At 38.0% G+C, this 19,341-nt stretch overlaps 1 protein-coding gene across 1 annotated transcript; it reads right to left on the bottom strand.

Moving 5' to 3' along the window:
• Positions 1-1,064: 1,064 nt before the first annotated feature.
• On the bottom strand, positions 1,065-19,128 carry LOC124285829 (protein DEK-like). The gene is made up of 12 exons (XM_046722099.1): positions 19,040-19,128; positions 18,147-18,384; positions 14,751-14,906; positions 13,804-13,880; positions 12,185-12,279; positions 9,448-9,590; positions 8,913-9,139; positions 7,588-7,729; positions 6,135-6,205; positions 5,136-5,219; positions 3,263-3,331; positions 1,065-2,894 (listed from the first exon to the last, which is right to left on the bottom strand). The coding sequence occupies exons 1-12, from the start codon at positions 19,079-19,081 to the stop codon at positions 2,883-2,885; spliced, it is 1,356 nt and encodes a 451-aa protein (XP_046578055.1). The 5' UTR covers positions 19,082-19,128; the 3' UTR covers positions 1,065-2,882.
• Positions 19,129-19,341: the final 213 nt, after the last annotated feature.

Raw genomic sequence — 19,341 nt, forward strand, 5'->3', positions numbered from 1 at the left:
TGACTCTCAAAATACTATTATACGAGTCAAGCTTGACGCAAGTTTTATAGGTGGCCCTCACAATTCAGTTCAATAAAATCGATTTGATAAGCAAAAAACGATATTGTTCGATGATATTTTGACTTTTACAGAGCTGTCAGATTGTTCCAGAGAACTCAGAGGAGACAGTAATCCTGGCTGTTTGAATTGAACAATGCTGTAGTGGCATTTGGTGGTGTGACATACACAGTTACATATTGAGAATGATTAACACAAAGAAATATTAAATTTTCATGACTCCCAAATATTGCAAATGACTCCCAAAAATACATATTGTAATGACTCCCATTTTTAAAAGTGTGTGTAAAAACCCTGCGTTCATAATGTGGCTTTCCCCATCAACCTATGCTGGTCATAATGTGGAGGATCATGAATCAGACAATCCAGTGATCAACAGCATGAGCATCGATCTACGCAATTGAGATACAATGATGTGACAACCAAGTCTGAGCCTGACTAACGGCATCGGGTGATCAGGCTCACTGACTTGGTTGATACGTCATTGTATCACAATTGCGTAGATCAATGCTCATGCTGTTGATCACTGGACTGTCTAGTCCGGACTCTATAATGTACAGACCGCTGCCATATAGTTGAAATACTGCTGAGTGAGTGAGTTGAGTTTTACGCTGCACTCGGCAATATTCCAGCTATATGGTGGCAGTCTGTAAATAATCAAGACTGGACCAGACAATCCAGTGAGCATCGATTAACGCAACTGGGAACCGATGACATGTGTCAACCAAGTCAGCGAGCCTGACCACTCGATCCCATTAGTCGCCTCTTACGACAAGCATGGGTTACTGAAGAGCAATATTCTAACCCGGATCAATATTGCAGAGTGTGGCACAAAACTAAACTCACTCACTATGAATGCTGACTCAATGACTGTTGATTGCATGTCATCATGCCCCAATGGCATGGACCATTGTTGTTCATAATATCAAACACTGGATAGTCTGGACCAGGCTCATTTATTAACAGTCGATTTTCATAAACAAAAACAATATCACAAACATTATGTCTCAAAATTTAAACCATTTTATTTCATAACATCAGAGATTTCAACATTTTTGTTTCTATTTCGTGATCATGTTTGGTCGTTCACTTTTAAAGCATTGACTTCTTTTTGTAGAAAATTCCTAGCTATTCATACTTCTTTTAACAGAAGATAAAATAAATATTAGACAGATACAAGAACTAGACTACTGGGGAAGCTCTTACACATTGAAGAGAATATTCAGCAAAACTCTTTGACAATGACCAAAATACAGAACCTTGTTTAACATACCAGTATACTGTTATTAAAGCTTGGCTTCAAAGACAGCAGTAAACCATACAGAGACTAAACACTACTTCCCAGAAAACTACATTCAATCCCATACATAGTGGCCCAGCCTCAGACGATCCCAGTCAAAACCATTTCTGCTCCATCCTTCACATTAATTCAACTCCTAATCCACAAGATGATGACAAAACTCTGATGTTGTGAGTCTAAATTCCTGCTGCACTTGCCCCTAAGGTATACAGATTTTAGAGGTAGCCATCAAGGACACTAAAAGGCTAGAAGACTTGAAATAACGTGACCAATGCCACAATGGAATGCCCTTTTACAGTACACTATACTACTCAAAGAAGTCAACAAACACAATTCTTCCATAATTACTATTACTAAACTCTATGAAAGAATCAGGTGTTCCTTAACTTCTTTTGTGTAGTATATACAAACCTAATGCAAGGATCTAAGGGTAGGGAACTCTCACGTCTAAAAAATAGCACACAATGTGCCTCATTTGGGATTAAGCACTTGATGGCTACCCAAGCCATGCATTGAACATGGTTCACTACCAAACCAAGCATAACAAATTAAAGAGAAAAAAAATTCACAATAGATTGAGCAGAACTTGTGCAGTCTAATTCTTAACTCATGGAAATACATACTAAGGACTTAATGAATGATTACACCGAGGTTTGAAGTTAGACACCATAAGCAGGTTTAGGCTTGGAACACGCTGAGGCACATGTCTTATTGGTACATTTTACACCTGGTATTGGTATATTTCTCACAGTGCTTGAAATCAACAACTGTAACAAGGTAAATGGGAAATACAAATTAACAATGTATATGTAAGAAGGGATTTTGTTCACCAATCAAATCTTATTGATCACGAATAAATCCCTCAGCTTAACGATCATTTGTTTCATGTAAAGGACACTAAAAAGAAACATGAGATTCATTAAAAATAGCTTCACAAGTTTCAGACGGGGAGAGTGAATTTCACACAGTGTCAATTACAGTGTGTCAATTTCACATGGGGAGCATCTATTTCACACCAAGTGTGTCCATTGCAGACAGTGTGTGTCAATTGCAAGCACTGTTCTCCATGAGATCGGAACAGACGATATTAACAAGATAGACACCAAGTCTCTCCCGTTGCCTGGAAACATATTAAAACCATGGGTGTGGCTGAAGCACATGATCATCATCATCATCATCATCACATATATTACAATTCCATTAAAACAGATTAAAATCGACAATGGGTGATAAGAGTGGCATCGATGAGAGTAAAAGCTGGAAATTCAAAATGAAGCTAAGATTGTGATGATGAAAAATAAAATCTAGGTGACAGATGTTCCATGATAAATGTCTATACAAGGATCTACCGACGACTCCAGCATTTCACTAGTGGTTCGTCGGTGTGGTTCGTCCCTACTGAGTTATGCAATGATTTCCAACACACTCTTGGAGCGGCTGTCTTCACAGAATTGTCCAGCCCTCGTGCGTATGTACGTTTCATTATGATTGGCTGCCATTTCACCAACATCATTCCTCACTGCTCTCATGATATTAGCTGAAAATAAAATCAGTTCGTTTGTTTAGAAAGTTGTGAAAATCGACAAAAACAATTGGAGTTTCTAATTTCTATATTTAGGCAATAACCCAGTAATATCATGGCAGGAGACACCAGAAATGGTCTTCACACATTGTACCCTTTTTGGGAATTGAACTCGGATCTTCGGCGTGACGATCAAACGCTTTAACCACTAGGCTACCCCACCACCCCAAAGATTTTAGAGCAAACCCCACTGAAATGCTCAAAATTAATACATGATATGAATATTATGAACTTGGAACCAAATGTCTTTTCACTTGCTATATTAGCATATTATCATAGAGATGAAGCATGAAAGTCTGTCACAAAATGAAGTAATGGCGTACCTGTTTCACTGTGTTTTTGATGAATTCTTTTTTGTCTGACAAATCAAAATCTGGATACTTTGCATAAACCTGAAAGATAACAAGGTATTAAGGTCTTGGATACAATCTTGTAAACATGGTCCACAGAAGCAAAGATTCATTCATACAGGAGGTGCCTACCTCAGGGATGGAAATTTACCAAGTATGTTTACTAGCCAAATAATTTCAATCCCTGCCATCCCACAGAGCAATTTTCTAAAAATACACTAGAAACAATAATTGATGACGTTTATAACACTGTTTACATATCACAGAAGTGGTCCAGAAGTTTGGGTGTATTATCTATACATTAAGTAAGTTGATTTGGTTAGAAATTGGTAACTAGTTTATATAGTAGCAATTGATGGAAGACCAGCAGAATTTGACGTTCACTTTAGCCAATGTTTTTGATGCATCACACCTGATTTGTTGACAATTTTTGGAACAAGATTCTATTTACATGCAGTAACATGGGGAAATAACTGTTGAAACAGAAGTTAAACTTCCATTCAGAAAATTAGTTCCATTAATACAAATATAACAAGTGTTTGCCACTGATATGGCAATGTCCTCAGACGCTAAAGAATGGAATATCTATATTTACTACTTTTTATTTTTGGGTCACATACAAGATGCCTGAAATGACTGGTGTCTGCATAATCACCCAATGTAGGCTGTCAACATACTTGAAAACATTGGGTGAAATGTTTTATGAGATGTCGCGTTTAAATAAGTTTAAAAAGCGGTCAAAGTGTCGTGGTGACCTTGAAGGTGTCTGTGTAATCCCCCAATGTAGGCTGTCACTAAATTTGATGACATTGGGTACAACAGTCCATGAGATATCGCGTTAACAAGAGTTAAAAGTGTGCAAAGTGTCGTGGTGACCTTGAAGATAAGGTCATGGTCACCCACATCAACTGGTGTCGGTGTAATCCCCCAATGTAGGCTGTCACCAAATTTGAAGACACTGGATACAACAGTGCATGAGATATCACGTTAACAAGAGTTTGAAAAGTGGTCAAAGTGTCGTGGTGACCTTGAAGATAAGGTCATGGTCACCCAAATCGACTGGTGTCTGGGTAATCCCCCAATGTAGGCTGTCACCAAATTTGAAGACATTGGGTACAACAGTTCATGTGATATCGCATTAACAAGAATTGGGACGTATGTACGCCGCTGAATACAGTCGCCCGTTCTGCGTTGCGGCGGGGGACAACAATGCAAAGCGAAGTGAAAAATCAAGCTTCTTAACGTTTGAATAGTATTTCAGAACAACACAAGGTGTCTGCGAAAGTGATGCAGGTAGTAGGCGTTCACTACCAAGCATCATCATCATCATGCCACTCCAGCAGAAACTGTCACAACTAAGGGACAACTCAGCACAATGAGTGAGTGAGTTTAGTTATACGCCACACTCAGCAATATTCCAGCTATATGGCGGCAATCTGTAAATAATCGAGACAATCCAGTGATCAGCAGCATGGGCATCGATCCATTGGGAACTGATGACATGTGTCAACCAAGTCAGCGAGCCTGACCACCCGATCCTGTTAGTCGTCTCTTACGACAAGCATGGGTTACTGAAGGTTCATTCTAACCTGGCCCTTCACGGGTCAACACAGCACAGGACTGCATGAGGCCAAAAGGCGTAAATTGTCAGTTGTGATATTACAATATGAACATCACTGAAACATGTTGAAACAAATCAGTTTCTCATTTACTGTTTGCTCTCAAATTAGTTGATAATCACTGAGTTCAAAATTATGTAAAAAAGAAAAACAATCCATGCAATAACACACAACTTCTATATTCACACAAAGATTAGACATTTTGATCTGATAACCAACTAAATTACCTGTTTTACGACTGTTTTCATTGTCACCTCTTCCAAATTGGCACCATCTAAAATTTTCTTAACAACGTCACGCAATTCATCATTCTGCAAGAAGAAACAAAAGTGGTAAGATAAACTGAAAAATTGTGTTCATGAAGATCAGTCTTATGTCTCAAATGACAACTTTGAATATATCAGTTGGTTATATCAGTCAAAAATGTTCCACAAAGACAAATAAACACATTCTCTATGTGTAAGAAAAGATGCTTTGTGTAGTGTTTGGAGTACAAATCTACGGGTTGATATTATTAGGGCTGGGACGATTCACCGATGCATCGCGATACATTTAAGTTTGATACAGCTATTGTATCGTCGACTGGTGTATCGATACAAAACGATACACAACTTTTTTTCAAAACAGTATTATCTAAAACATGTTACAGTACTTGTTTGGAGAAAAATACACAGATATGATGGAGTTACTTGTTTGTTTATTACAATAGTGTTATTGTTAAACACAAATACCTTGAAATGAATCATTTTAAATCTTGATACCGTGTCATTCTTTCAAGGTGTATTATCGTGATACATATTGTATCGCAGGTAAAATATCGAGGTATGTATCGTATAGTGACATAGTGTATCGTCCTAGCCCTAAATATTATGTCTTGTTCACTAAAAAAAAAGTACAATATATTCATAGCAACAATAAGTAACATATTGTGACTCTAGCACTCTAGTATTGTAACACATAGTATCATTCCTCAATAACAGCTTTATGTAGGGATACACATTCTTAGTCAAATACATAGTCAGGGAATTATTTGGACTTGCTAAAGGCAAAAGTTTCAGTTAAAAGAATCTGAATAGGGGGAGAAAACAAACAAAATTCCATTCATGTTACATCGCCAACAAAAAAAAAAAAAAAAAGATTTTCAAAAACATTTCCAAGTTTTAATTAAGATAACTTGCCTGCTGAAGGCCCTAACATTAAAACTTTCACTTCTGAGAAGAACTCACATTTGGTGGTCCTGTTTTCTTTGATCCTAATGTTTCATCTTCTGAATCATCCTCGTCTGATTCCTCTTCAACTGTAAACAAACAAAGCTACATTTACAAACTGCAGACATTTATGGAAACATTTCTTTTGCTTTTGAACGCAAGACAGCCAAAAAATTGACCATAAACTTTCGACCAAAGCTTCTTCAACTTTTGGCCTTTTCTGGGAGATAACATGTGTCTGGGGAGATCAGTGCATCAGAAAATCCAGCAACCAATCATAAGCCAAATATTTCACCGGATGCAAAGCAATGCCATGTCATATCATATCATATCACCGGGAGTAGTTAACTGTCTAGAACAGTAATCAGTTGAAACAAAATGGGGTTTACAGGTTTTCACTCATATTAATTGGTCTTCAGTAACCCTTGCTTGTTGTAAGAGGCGACTAACGGGATCAGTTGGTTACGCTCACCAACTTGGTTGACACGTGTCATTGTATCCAAATTAGATCAATGATGATCACTGGATTCTCTGGTTCAGACTTGATTATTTACAGACCGCTGCCATATAGGTGGAATACTGCTGAGTGCCGTGTAAAGCGAAAACCAACCAAGCATACACGCACGTGTGTGTATGGATCCTTGTACTAGTAAGGACAAATGAAGTCTTTTGTGCTTCCCACTGTGATATCATGTTTACCATGGATGCCCCACTCAGACACATCATTCTTACTCCTGGTTTTATCCCCTTCATGCCAGACACGGTAAACGCCCGGCAAGCTAACAAGAACCATCTTTTTACTATAGTTTGTGACACAGCCAGAGTGAGTATGGTTTTACGCTGCTTTTAGCAATATTCCAGCGACATCACGGCAGGGGACACCAGAAATGGGCTTCACACATTGTACCCATGTGGGGAATCGAATCCGGGTCTTCAGCGTGACAACCGAACACTTTAACCACTAGGCTACCCCACCGCCCCCAAAAAGACAGAGGATCGAACCACATCCTCTCTGGTCATATACTCTATCAACTACACCATAAAGCAGTTTTACAGTAAACAGGTGGTAGAGAAATCTTTGTGATCTACTAATAACATACACCCTCCAAACAAATGCCATGACAACATTTTTTAATATTTCAAAATAACAAGTTTACTGTATTTATACTGTAAAGAGGTTTCTTCAGAATATCTATTATTTTCAAAAACTGAAAATAACATGTTTAGGATTTCTGGGGTTAAGAAATTTAGAAGGCTTGTACAAACGAAAGTTTTCTTTGTCTGAAACGGACATTCATGCCCAGGAGGTTTGAGAAAGAAGGCGTTTTTAGTTCAGTGTTAACTGACAGATCGACAAAGGGCCAGAATGTAAGCTCACAGATGTATATTTCTACTTTATGAGCAAATCCAGACGATTACTGCCATGTGAAGCACAATGATCACTGGTATAGTTTTCAGTTTGTATTCTCACCTTTCTTCTTCTTTGATTCTTTCTTTTCTGCTTTCTTCGCTGCCTTCTCTTTTTTCTCCTTCTTGTCATTTTCTTTCTTTTCCCTTTTCTCTTCTTTAGGCTTCCTGGGCGTTTCCAACTTTGCCTTTTTCTTTTTGGGTACCTGAAAACATTCACAAGTAGACTGAATTAGTACCCACTGCACACGTGTGCTGTAAGTAGGGTTGGTAACCTAAGAGATATCTTACAATGGCCTTAGATTCAATGGTATGCTTTCTTGGCAGTCATATTTGGGTAATTGAGTTATTTTGCAATCTGTAAATTTTATGTAAAGAAAATATTTATCTTAAAAAGGATAGATCTAATAAAATCCCATCAACATGAGGAATGCTTTCAGGAATTTATCTAGAATTCTTAAGTGCATTTTGTTGGCAAATTGGGGAAAACAGTGTTATATTTTCAAAAAATTGATTGCTTAATGACATTATTTCCTTAAATTCTGAGAAATAGCGACATTTTTCATTCAAATTAGGTTTGCTGCCAACTTCGGGATCAATATGTACACAATTACCAGCCTTTGGTATCATTTCACACATTTGATCAGTCTAACAATTTTACCACTCGAATATTTGATGAGTTGTCTCCCCTGGACCAGAGTTTTCAGATCTGAGGTGCAATGGGATATAATGTTGAGTGTGTATGTGTCTGCTTGCACTAGTCCGGACAAATGCTGCTTTCATGGTGCAAGCACACTGAGATGTTGTCCTACGACATTTAGAATCTGTCAGTTGTTTCAGCTATTTGTCAGTTGTCTTTTCTATCAGCATGCCAACAGGTCAATCTCAGAACTTAATAATGGTCAACTGACTGATCCTTCATTGAGGACAAAAAGAGACAACTAGGTCTAATGGCATGAATCCTTGTGTTTTAAATGCTAAACTGTAGTTGACATAGAGCAACCAAGGTTATCAGTCTTTTCGTTAGCCCTTGTTTATTGCTTTTAATTCAACAGTTGTAGTACTCTCTTAGAAACTTGGTTCAATACAAATTTGAAAATGTATTTTGATAAGGTATTGTTTCCATTTGCGCATTTTACAAATAACAGTGAAATCAGTTAAAAACTTGATTGGTATGATATTCTTATAATTTTGTCACCAGGATCTTTTTATTCAAATCCGTAACAATGATGACGTAACCATACGAGTTAACAGGTCGGTACCATGCTACAGTTCAACATGATATCCTATTCAAGCACAGTCCACTCACTCAGAGCCAACCAGTGCTGTAGGTGAACATGTCCTAGTCAAACGTGCTCATGAAAGTATAATAATTTCAACCCTATGTACCTCTTCCTCGCTTTCTTCCTCCTCTTCAGCATCACCATCCTCATCTGCATCATCATCCTCATCCTTATCATTTTCCTCTGGCTCCTCATCATCTTCATCCTCATCCTCATCGTTCTCAGACTCCACATCTTCTTTTGACGTTTTCTTCTTTTTCTTCTTGCCCTCTTTCTTTTCCGCTCGCTTTCGTTTCACTCCCTTGTCCCGCCTCTCCTTCGAAGCCCGACCCCCTGGAAAAACAATCAACATTTAGAAAACAAAGCATAATCCAAAATAGCAGAAACACAGAAATGAGTTTCCTTCCATGCTCGGCTATCCCTTTAACCAAAATGGCAGTGACTGACCTTGCTGAGAAATAATTACATGTAGCAAATAGGATCTGCATGTTGCATTTGAACTTGCAATAAATCATGTGGAAGCAACAATCCATAACATCCATGACACAAAATGTTGAACACACCGTAACAACCTGAACTTTATAACAGATAGCTCTTCTAGCAAAAACGTCTGTGTGTTATACTATAGTAAAGTACTGTACGTTTTTTGGGCTCTGGTACTTTCCTGCCAGAGTCGGATGGGTTCATGAGGAAGTCCATGACCCTCTGGACCACATCGTCTTTGACCCCTGACCTCTCAAGGTCAAGCACCTCACAGATTGTCTTCAACACCGGGAGCGTTAATCTGAAACCGAACCATCCCATTTGGAAAATAATCAAGGACAACTTGCCCACAGTGGACAGGCAAAAGGCGATTGTTCTCTTGAATCGTCATACAGTGTTCCTTCATCTAGCATATCTACAGTCAACCTATCTATACAGAATCCTCACATAACTCATCACAGAGATGCCAACCCTGAATCTAAGGAAATCAGAGTCATGACTGGCTGAAAGCCAGGCCTGAGGGGTTGGGGGTGAGCGTGCGGTCGGCTCTGCCATTTTGTTTCACTTTCATACCAACCATGACATGCCTTTCAGAAAAACTTTGTGAAACTTCATAGTCAATAACACGCAATATACACAATCGACACCAAAATGATCACACACTAAGCTTCCGAATGCTTTTACCGGTGTCGACTCAAATAAATCACTGGTGACTTACGAAATTGTATACCTCTGAAAAATCAGAGTTTTTAAAGAGAAATCGGAGAGTAGATTTTGTATTTGAAAATTGGAGAAACCCCGCCAAAATCGGAGTGGTTGGCATCTCTGTCATCACTGATTCTGTACAAACAAGAAGACAAAGTCATCAATATCCCCCGTAATGGCAAAATACTCTTCATGATTATGTCTACGAGGTATGATTATGTCAAATATTTAGGTGTGTATATAGAAAAGTGGAAGGAGAGTATTGAAAGGTTTTTAAAGTTCTGCTCCAGAAAGGAGCACTATCACCATTTTCAGTCTAAGTCAAACTTGTTGCCATGGAAATGACAAAAATATTTTATTCAGAATTCCAAAACTACCAAAAGGCACCAATACACCACCAGATCTATCTATGTGCCAAGTTTGGTGAAGAAATAGTCAATGGTTTTAGAGTTCTGCTCCGGAAAAGAGCACTACCACAATTTCAGGCTAAGTCAAACTTGTTGCCATGGAAACGCCAAAATATTTTATTCAGAATTCCAAAACTACCAAAAGGCACCAGTACACCACCAGATCCATGTATGTGCCAAGTTTGGTGAAGAAATAGTGAACGGTTTTAGAGTTCTGCTCCGGAAAAGACAAATGTGCACGGACGGACGGACGGACCACGGACGGAGTCCATTTTAATATCCCCTGCAAAACGTGTTGCGGGGGATAACAAAAACAGGGTTGTTACTGGATGCAAAGTAGTACTTCTCTTAATTCAGAAAGGATTACAAACAAGTGTTTGCCACTGATATGGCAATGTCCCCCGCCGCTAAAGAATGGAATATCTATATTTACTACTTTTTATTTTTGGGTCACATACAAGATGCCTGAAATGACTGGTGTCTGCATAATCACCCAATGTAGGCTGTCAACATACTTGAAAACATTGGGTGCAATGTTTTATGAGATATCGCCTTTAAAAAGCGGTCAAAGTATCGTGGTGACCTTGAAGATAAGGTCACGGTCACCTAAATCCACTGGTGTTTGTGAAATCCCCCAATGTAGGCTGTCACCAAATTTGAAGACATTGGGTACAACAGTCCATGAAATATCGCGTTAACAAGAGTTAAACGCGTGCAAAGTGTCGTGGTGACCTTGAAGATAAGGTCAAGGTCATCAAAATAAACTGGTGTCTGTGTAATCCCCCAATGTAGGCTGTCACCAAATTTGAAGACACTGGGTACAACAGTGCATGAGATATCACGCTAAGAAGAGTTTGAAAAGTGGTCAAAGTGTCGTGGTGACCTTGAAAATAAGGTCATGGTCACCCAAATCGACTGGTGTCTGCGTAATCCCCCAATGTAGGCTGTCACCAAATTTGAAGACATTGGGTACAACAGTTCATGAGATATCAGGCTAATGGGGCTGATTGAGTCATTAAATTTATCAAAATTGTAGACTGAATGTTACATATAACCAACATTTCTATTCAGGTCAGAAGTTCACTCATGGTTTAACTATCACTGGTTGATGTTCTTCAGTCTAGTAGTACTGAAATTCCCCATCTATTATAGGCTAAAGGCTGCAGATGAGCAATATGCACTGAATGATTGACATAAGTAAATTTCTTAGAAATGTATTGCTGCATGACACATGAACAACCCACTCAAGTTCATGCTCTTACGAAATTTTTACTATGATTCCCTGCACATCAAGAATATCATTCTGAGTGGTCATGTGGAGAAGGGAAGACACCACTACCAATGACTCCCCATAGTACTTTGTGTCAGTTTTTTTTTTTAATTAATCAGCATCAAGGTTTTTCAAGTCAGAGTTCAAGTGAACAAAGCATTCAAACCGGCACATGTGATTTCTGTGCCTCTAAAATGAAAAAGTAGAAATATATATTTAGACATGTCATGTCATTTCTGACAGTAAATTTCCAAATTGAGGCTGAAAAAACGAAGTCTAATTGTTAAAGGAAACTAATCTGGTTGGTACGAAACCCAACTGTATTCATTATTTAGATTGGCCAAGTTCATTAGGGTTCACCTCCTGTGGAGGAGGCTTCAAACCGTAACACAGAAAGTTATTGATAAAGGAATAACAGATCTGATTTTAATGAGCTTGAGACTCTTCAAAGTAATTGATCCTCCTGAAAACAGAATACATTGCAATCCCTGCATCTGTGAAAATATATCTTACTTGCCAATGATAGAAACTCTCTTGTCATACTCTTTGTCTTCTTTTGAAAAGGAAAACCCACAAAACTGTCGCAGATTCTTTTTCACTTCTTGTGACTGAAACAAAATTGGACATCTTTAACCAAACCCCACACAATACTCATTTTAACATTTTTTCATATTTTAAGAAGTGGATAAAAATTTTCAGATATATGAAAGTAAAGGCTAGTAAAGATTACATGTGAGCCAGACAAACCAGTGGTTAATAACATAATGAAGACCCCACGTCATCTGGGTAAAATGCCACATCATTTTTAAGATATATGAAAGTAAAGGCTAGTAAAGATTACATGTGAGCCAGACAAACCAGTGGTTAATAACATAATGAAGACCCCACGTCATCGTAAAGGCTAGTAAAAGATAACATCTGGGTAAAATGCCACATCATTTTTAAGATATATGAAAGTAAAGGCTAGTAAAGATTACATGTGAGCCAGACAAACCAGTGGTTAATAACAATGAAGACCCCACGTCATCAGGGTAAAATGCCACATCATTTTTAAGATATATGAAAGTAAAGGCTAGTAAAGATTACATGTGAGCCAGACAAACCAGTGGTTAATAACACAATGAAGACCCCACGTCATCAGGGTAAAATGCCACATCATTTTTAAGATATATGAAAGTAAAGGCTAGTAAAGATCCATGTTTTATTCAACTCTCATGAGGAAAACAGAGCTCTTTTCTCTGAATTACCACAGGACATTTTAATCTAGTATCCCAATCCCTGCAGATATGCAACCAGGGTCTGACCATCATCAAAGCTCCACTTGGTAATACTCCAGCTGCATGATGGTAGCCAGTAAATCCCCCAGTCAGAAGCATATAAATAATCCAATGATCCATATTTACATAAGAAAAGATCCCTGCCATTGGGATACCTCGACACAACCCTACCCATGTCACTGACCTCTATCCTCAATCCTTTAGGTCTCATGACAAGTATCAGGGCTCCAAACTTTTTCAACATCAGGAGTACATACTCCTTATTTTGTCAATATAGGAGTACTGGAAAACCTTAAGTGTACATTCACTGAAGTCCTGAATGGAATTAATGGAGTGTTCTATAAGAAACTTGTAATTTGTTTCTGTGCCGCCATGTTTACATACACGTGCGCAATTTTGACTGATCAAATTTAACTGTAGCAACCAGGATTTCAAAAAACATGACATGGGAAACCCCCAAAGTGTTGCTATCACCTAAATTCAAAGATGGGACACTGCTTGAAATCAGATTGATATGTTTTAGATAAATACGTCTGTAAATGATTCTAAGACCATACACCATTGCTGTGGTGCGCATCTGCTACGTTTTCTAAAATATTTCCTACAGTAGCATGGATATTTTTTATCCGCATATATGCCGATACGGTCCTTATCTAGAGCCCTGAAGTATAGGTTGAGGGAGACCAATTCTAATCCCGAACCCCGAAGGTGGCCTACTGACAGGGCTGTATTATCACAGTTAAGCTAGACAAGTAAACACAGGGCAAAAATATCTGTCTTCACAGCTGTAGCATTCAACAGCAGTGTTATCAAACATCTGCTGAGCGGCTAGAATGTTGCTGTAGATTTACTCACAGTTCCCTTCTTTCCAAACACTATTCGATGTAACGGCTTCAAGTCATCTGCCTTCAAGTGTGCAATTTTGTATTCAACTGAAAACAATGAAGGAAATCTTACAGGAATTTCATCAGAGACACTGAGACATGAGATATTAGGACACTCTTCTATACACCTACCAAACTTGGAAACATCTACAGGACAATTTTGGTTTCAGTATAGCCAACATCTTTCAAAATGAAATAATCAGAAACCTGAAAACCAAAACTGTTTACTTTTAAATTATATCACATCCATTCCAACTTTTGTTGAAATGACACTTGTATGTAAGACTGGAAGTAAGCAAGCACATGTACATCTTGTGATGTGAGCAAGGTCTTAAGCTGCATTCAGTATTTTGTTTGTTGTTTTAACCGGTCTGCAAATAATCAAGTCTCAACCAGACAATCCAGTGATCAACATCATGAGCATCGATCTACAACTGGGACATATGTCAACCAAGTCCACAAGCCTGACAACCCAATCCTGTTAGTCACCTCTTACAACAAGCATAGATTGCTGAGGACTAATTCTAACCCGGATATTCACAGGTGTCCCAGCGATCTCATGGAGGGGTACACCAGATTGGGCATCACACATCATATGCATGTTGGAAATCAAACCTGGGTCTTTGTCATGACAAGCAAAGCTCTAATCACTAGGCTACCCCGGTGCCACTGTTAAAGAGTGACTTGCATATACAATGACATTCAAAAATATTTTACCACACCTGCATACCTTTCACTTTCAGCTGAACGATAATCGTTTTGGCTTTTCACACTAAATAACTGATTGATCATCCGACCAATAGCTCAAGCGTTAACTCTGGGTCTAAGCTATTAGTTGATCATGTTGATGTAAGCTACGGGTGATACACAGAAAAACAAGTGCTATCCTTTATTTCAATCACTGGCTGTACCGCTTACTTCTGGGGCATTCTCCAAGCTTCGCTCCACTTCCTTCAGGCACGTCAACTTTCTTCCTGTGCTGAGGGGCAAAGGTCATGGTCATCGCCAACCTTTCCACTTTCTTTTTCTCTCTCTTTCCAGATTCAATCACCACAGGCCTCTCCAACAAGCCCACTACAAACAAGTTAAAAACAATACATATAAAGTACTTCCATTCTGATACGTTTAACATCTTCTCCGAAAATGGCTCAAGGTGTCACTGATCTCCTGGCCTTCCATATTCAATGCGGAGTAGCTATTACCAGAAACAGAGAGATGGAAACTCACATAAATCCAGAGATGCCAACCCTAATTTAACCCAATTGGTATTGGGCCAAAAGCTGAATCAAAAATTAGTATTTGTTGGCCAAAATTAGTATTCACTTTTCCAAAGACTTTTCATATTAAATAACAAAAATAAATAGATAGCCTAAGACCTTGTTATTAACGTTATACTCAACTAAATCAGTAGTAAGTATCCACATATAGCTTGATACTGAATATAATGTGATCGAAATTTATTGTGTATGGTACGTATGCTATTTGATAATTTAATTTAATGTATTTTTTTTTTAAATCGTATATTTTTACTGCTATCGTAGTCACATATTTTTTGTTGTTTTTCGTAACGAATATGATAAAATCGTATGGGTCTAAATTTAGGGCTAGCCAGCCCGATAGTCTGGTAATTTTTGTTAGATGTTCCATACATCTGAGCAAATTCACCATATCTTGGTGTCTGGTCTGGTTAAATCCATTTTGGGGTGGTAACATTTTGAACTTACCAGCCCTGATGTCTGGCTGGATTTTTGGCTTATTTCATACACTGATAATGTTATTACTACTCGAAGTGAAAACAAATTTTCAGGCTAATTTTTATATGTTGAATGTACAGGATGTTTTGAGCGAAGAACATTATAAAAAAATGGTAATTCTTACTTAAGAGTAAATGCCTGGCATCCTCTTTATATGAATTCATCAGCAAAGACGGTGTCAGGGTTGTAAAACTATACCTAACATGTCAGATCTCTTTCAGATTGTCACACAAGTAAATATCTAATTTCCATAGTCCAAGCACAAGTTACCAATGACTGACTGAGTATGGTTTTACGCCGCTTTTAGCAATATTCCAGCAACATCACGCCGGGGGACACCAGAAATGGGCTTCACACATTGTACCCATGAAGGGATTCGAACCCGGGTCTATGGCGTGACGAGCCAACGCTTTAACCACTAGGCTACCCCACCGCCCCAGTTACCAATGAAGACAAGAGGGGTGAGTGTGGTTTTACTCCACTATTATTACATTATTCCAGCAATATCACGGCACAGAACACTAGAAATGGGATTCACATATTGTACCCATGTGGGGAATCGAACCCAGGTCAGAGGGATGAGTGAACACTTTAACCACAAGGCTATCCCACTGCCCACGAAGACAAGAGATGGTTTATGTATTTCAATTCCTTTACTTTTTAAACACATTTAGTTACAGATGCTGGTACAGTTATATACCATTAAAAAGAATTTTAAAAAGTTGAAATTTATCAACTGTGTTTTCATCAAACATATAGTATAACTTTTGAAATTCCATGAATTTATCTCAATTCACTTGTTTCATTTCATAGTGAAGTCTTAGCCTGGAGTTAACATACATGTGCTTATCATATTCTGGGCTACTCTTAATAAAAAGAAACCCCTTGGCTTCTAAAGGGTGCTCTGTTAATGTTTTTATGGATATCAACTTCTTTATTATGAAGAACAATGTTTTGTAGGGCTGGGACGATGCACCGATACATCGCAATACATTTAAGTTTGATACAGCTATCATATCGTCGACTGGGGTATCGATACAAAACGATACACAACTTCTTTTCAAAACAGTTTTATCTTAAACATGTTAAAGTACTTATTTAGAGAAAAATAGGCAAGTATGATGGAGTTTCTTGCTTGTTTATTACAATAGTGTTATTGTTACACAAATACCTTGAAATAAATCATTTTTAATCATAATACTGTGCCAGTCTTTCAAGGTGTATGTATCGAGAGACGTATCGTAGGTAAAATATTGCAATATGTATCGTATCATAGTGTATCGTCCCAGTACATCCTTATCCTTACTCCTTCATCAGGTGAATGAATGGTATGAGGCAGAGAGCATATACATGTATGAACATGTAAGTTAATGGTTGAGGATGGAAATAAGAAACACAAAAATACACACAGCGAGGCAAACAGAAACTATCACATAAACACACCAAGACAAACAAAACTCATACCTTTACATTGAATTTAGATAATGGCAGGGCTAAGATGACTTTGTGGAAGAGGACCCAGGTCAATTATATAAAAGACAACATTCAACAAGTTCAAATTCGAACAAGCAGATTTTAACAATTTGGTAGGCTATGAAATGTCAATGTTACTTCTTGAAGTGCTTGATAATGGTGTTAGTATTTACACCAGAATGACGCATCAGTTGAAATAAAGAAGTTGCAAAGCCATAAAATCTGGTATTATTCGTTTTCTAGTTTGTTACTAGTTTGTGGGCTGTACACGTACCCCCATCCTCACTTTGTGGTTCCTAACATAAGTGAACATGGGTCATCAAGAGACAGGGTATCCTCAAGGGTTTGGTCGGTGCAATTCAGAAAGGTGAGGTGAGGTGAAAAGGGGTTTAACATTGTACTTGAGAATATTTCGCTCATATGAAGACGTGCATGCATGTGTATGTGTGGCTGCTGGTACTAGCCCAGTCTTAGGCTGGTTTTATAGCGTTAGCTCACTGAGATATCATGCTACAGTTAAGCATGAATACTCTACTCAGACACATTATACTGACTCCCGAGCCGACCAGTTCTTGTTGTGCCTATTAATGCTGAGCGCCAGGCAGGGACCAACAAGTACCATATTTTAACGTCTTTTGGTATGACACGGCCAGGGATCGAACCCGCAACGTTCCACTCTGGGTGGACTCTTTAACCACTACACCTAGGAGGCAGTCGCAAAGAGTTTGGCTACCTAAACCCCACTGTCCCTAATGATAAAAAGGCACCACTTCACCTTTAGAATTATCTGACTAGGAAGTTTTGACAAGAAATATTCAACATTTTGGGAGTACTGATCTATAAACAAATCCACTCGCATTTCCAGTAAAGTCCATGAAAAATGTAAAAATATAAAAATTCCAAATTACCAGAAGGAACCACTTCACCACTAGACTGAACTAGGCAGCATTTTTTTTATGAGAAATATTCCATGGTTTAGGAGGTGCTGTTATCGAAATAGAATACTGACTACTGATTGCTATATCCACATGTTTTTCCATTTTTCAAGAAGCCAAGGAGAGTGTTGTTAAAAGGTATACTGTCTTACATGGCAGTTCTTCCTCTTCTTCATCATCTTCTTCCTCTTTCTCCACCTTTTTTCTCTTCTTTGGAGACTTCTTTGGCGATGCCTCCACAGGCTCAGGTTTTGATTCAGGTTCATCTTCCATTTCCACCTCTTCCTCTACCTTTGTGTCAGCTTTTTCTGTTTCTTTTTCTGAATCTTCAAGTTCTTTCATTTCTTCATCGTCTTTCGACTCGTCAGCGTCTTCTTCAACATCTTCCTCCTGTTTAGAAACAAATTAAAAGTACACATCAATCACACATAACATTCCAAAACAAAAATCTAGTAGTGGATACAACAAGATAACAAAACTGTTTTGTATGAACTCACAAAGGTCCTCAAGACATGTGCTAAAAGGCATCAGCAACTTGTAAATATAAGTACAACAGCTCAGAATGTTTATTAACAGAATAAAAAATAGATTATGTCATAGATTCATCTTCAATTTTTCGAAAAGCTTGAGTATTGTTTAAAACACTGACGCTTAAATTGCTTCTTGATTGTAATGATATAGCGTAAAGGCACCATTCTTATCAACAATACAGATTCATTCATATCGCTTGGTTTAAAATCCGATCGTCGCAGAAAACGAAATAGTAAATGCAACGAAATTCAGATCAACATATAAAAATAACCTCCAGTAATGGTTCCCAGCATTTGACATGCGAAACTGATCGCTTTAGTACGTAAGATAACATGCGTAGTTCACAAAAATAATGTGTTGAAAATAAAAACAACGTGTTGACGGCGTGTGGCAATGTGTCGATTTTAACAAACGATATCTCAGAAACCATCATGGCATATTACACCAAATTTGATTTCCGTATTCACATATTTGTATAAAACAAAATGCACTTGAAGACAAGCCCATTTAATACCTCCTTTTGAGGGGCAACATCGGTTTTTTCGGTGTCAGACATTATGATTTTCGACTGAAATGGCGGCAAAATGGCGTACAAATTGAAATTAACCAATGAGCACCAAGTTTACAATTTACCCACCCTAAAGGTCAAGGTCACAGCATAATAATTTTTGTTTTATTTAATAATTATTGTTAAAGATGTACATTAAATCATACATTTCCAGCTTTCATTAACATAAATTAACAGAATAACGTAGTTGTATGCTATTTCTATTATCATGTGGCATGTTGTTCCAAATCTCGCCAGAACGAGATTGC

Source organism: Haliotis rubra, unplaced genomic scaffold (assembly GCF_003918875.1).
Source record: "Haliotis rubra isolate DU_JTF1 unplaced genomic scaffold, ASM391887v1 Scf37, whole genome shotgun sequence".
NCBI classification, from domain to species: domain Eukaryota; kingdom Metazoa; phylum Mollusca; class Gastropoda; order Lepetellida; family Haliotidae; genus Haliotis; species Haliotis rubra.

What these genes read in the sequence shown, in the direction of transcription:
- LOC124285829 (XM_046722099.1), bottom strand. Translation starts at nt 19,081, where the DNA reads ATGTCTGACACCGAAAAAACCGATGTTGCCCCTCAAAAGGAG. An exon ending in TGTTTGGAAAGAAGGGAACT is followed by an intron (nt 12,280 to 13,803) that starts GTGAGTAAATCT and finishes ATTTTGTTTCAG; the next exon opens with TCACAAGAAGTGAAAAAGAA. An exon ending in AGTACCAGAGCCCAAAAAAC is followed by an intron (nt 9,140 to 9,447) that starts GTACAGTACTTT and finishes TTGTTTTTCCAG; the next exon opens with GGGGTCGGGCTTCGAAGGAG.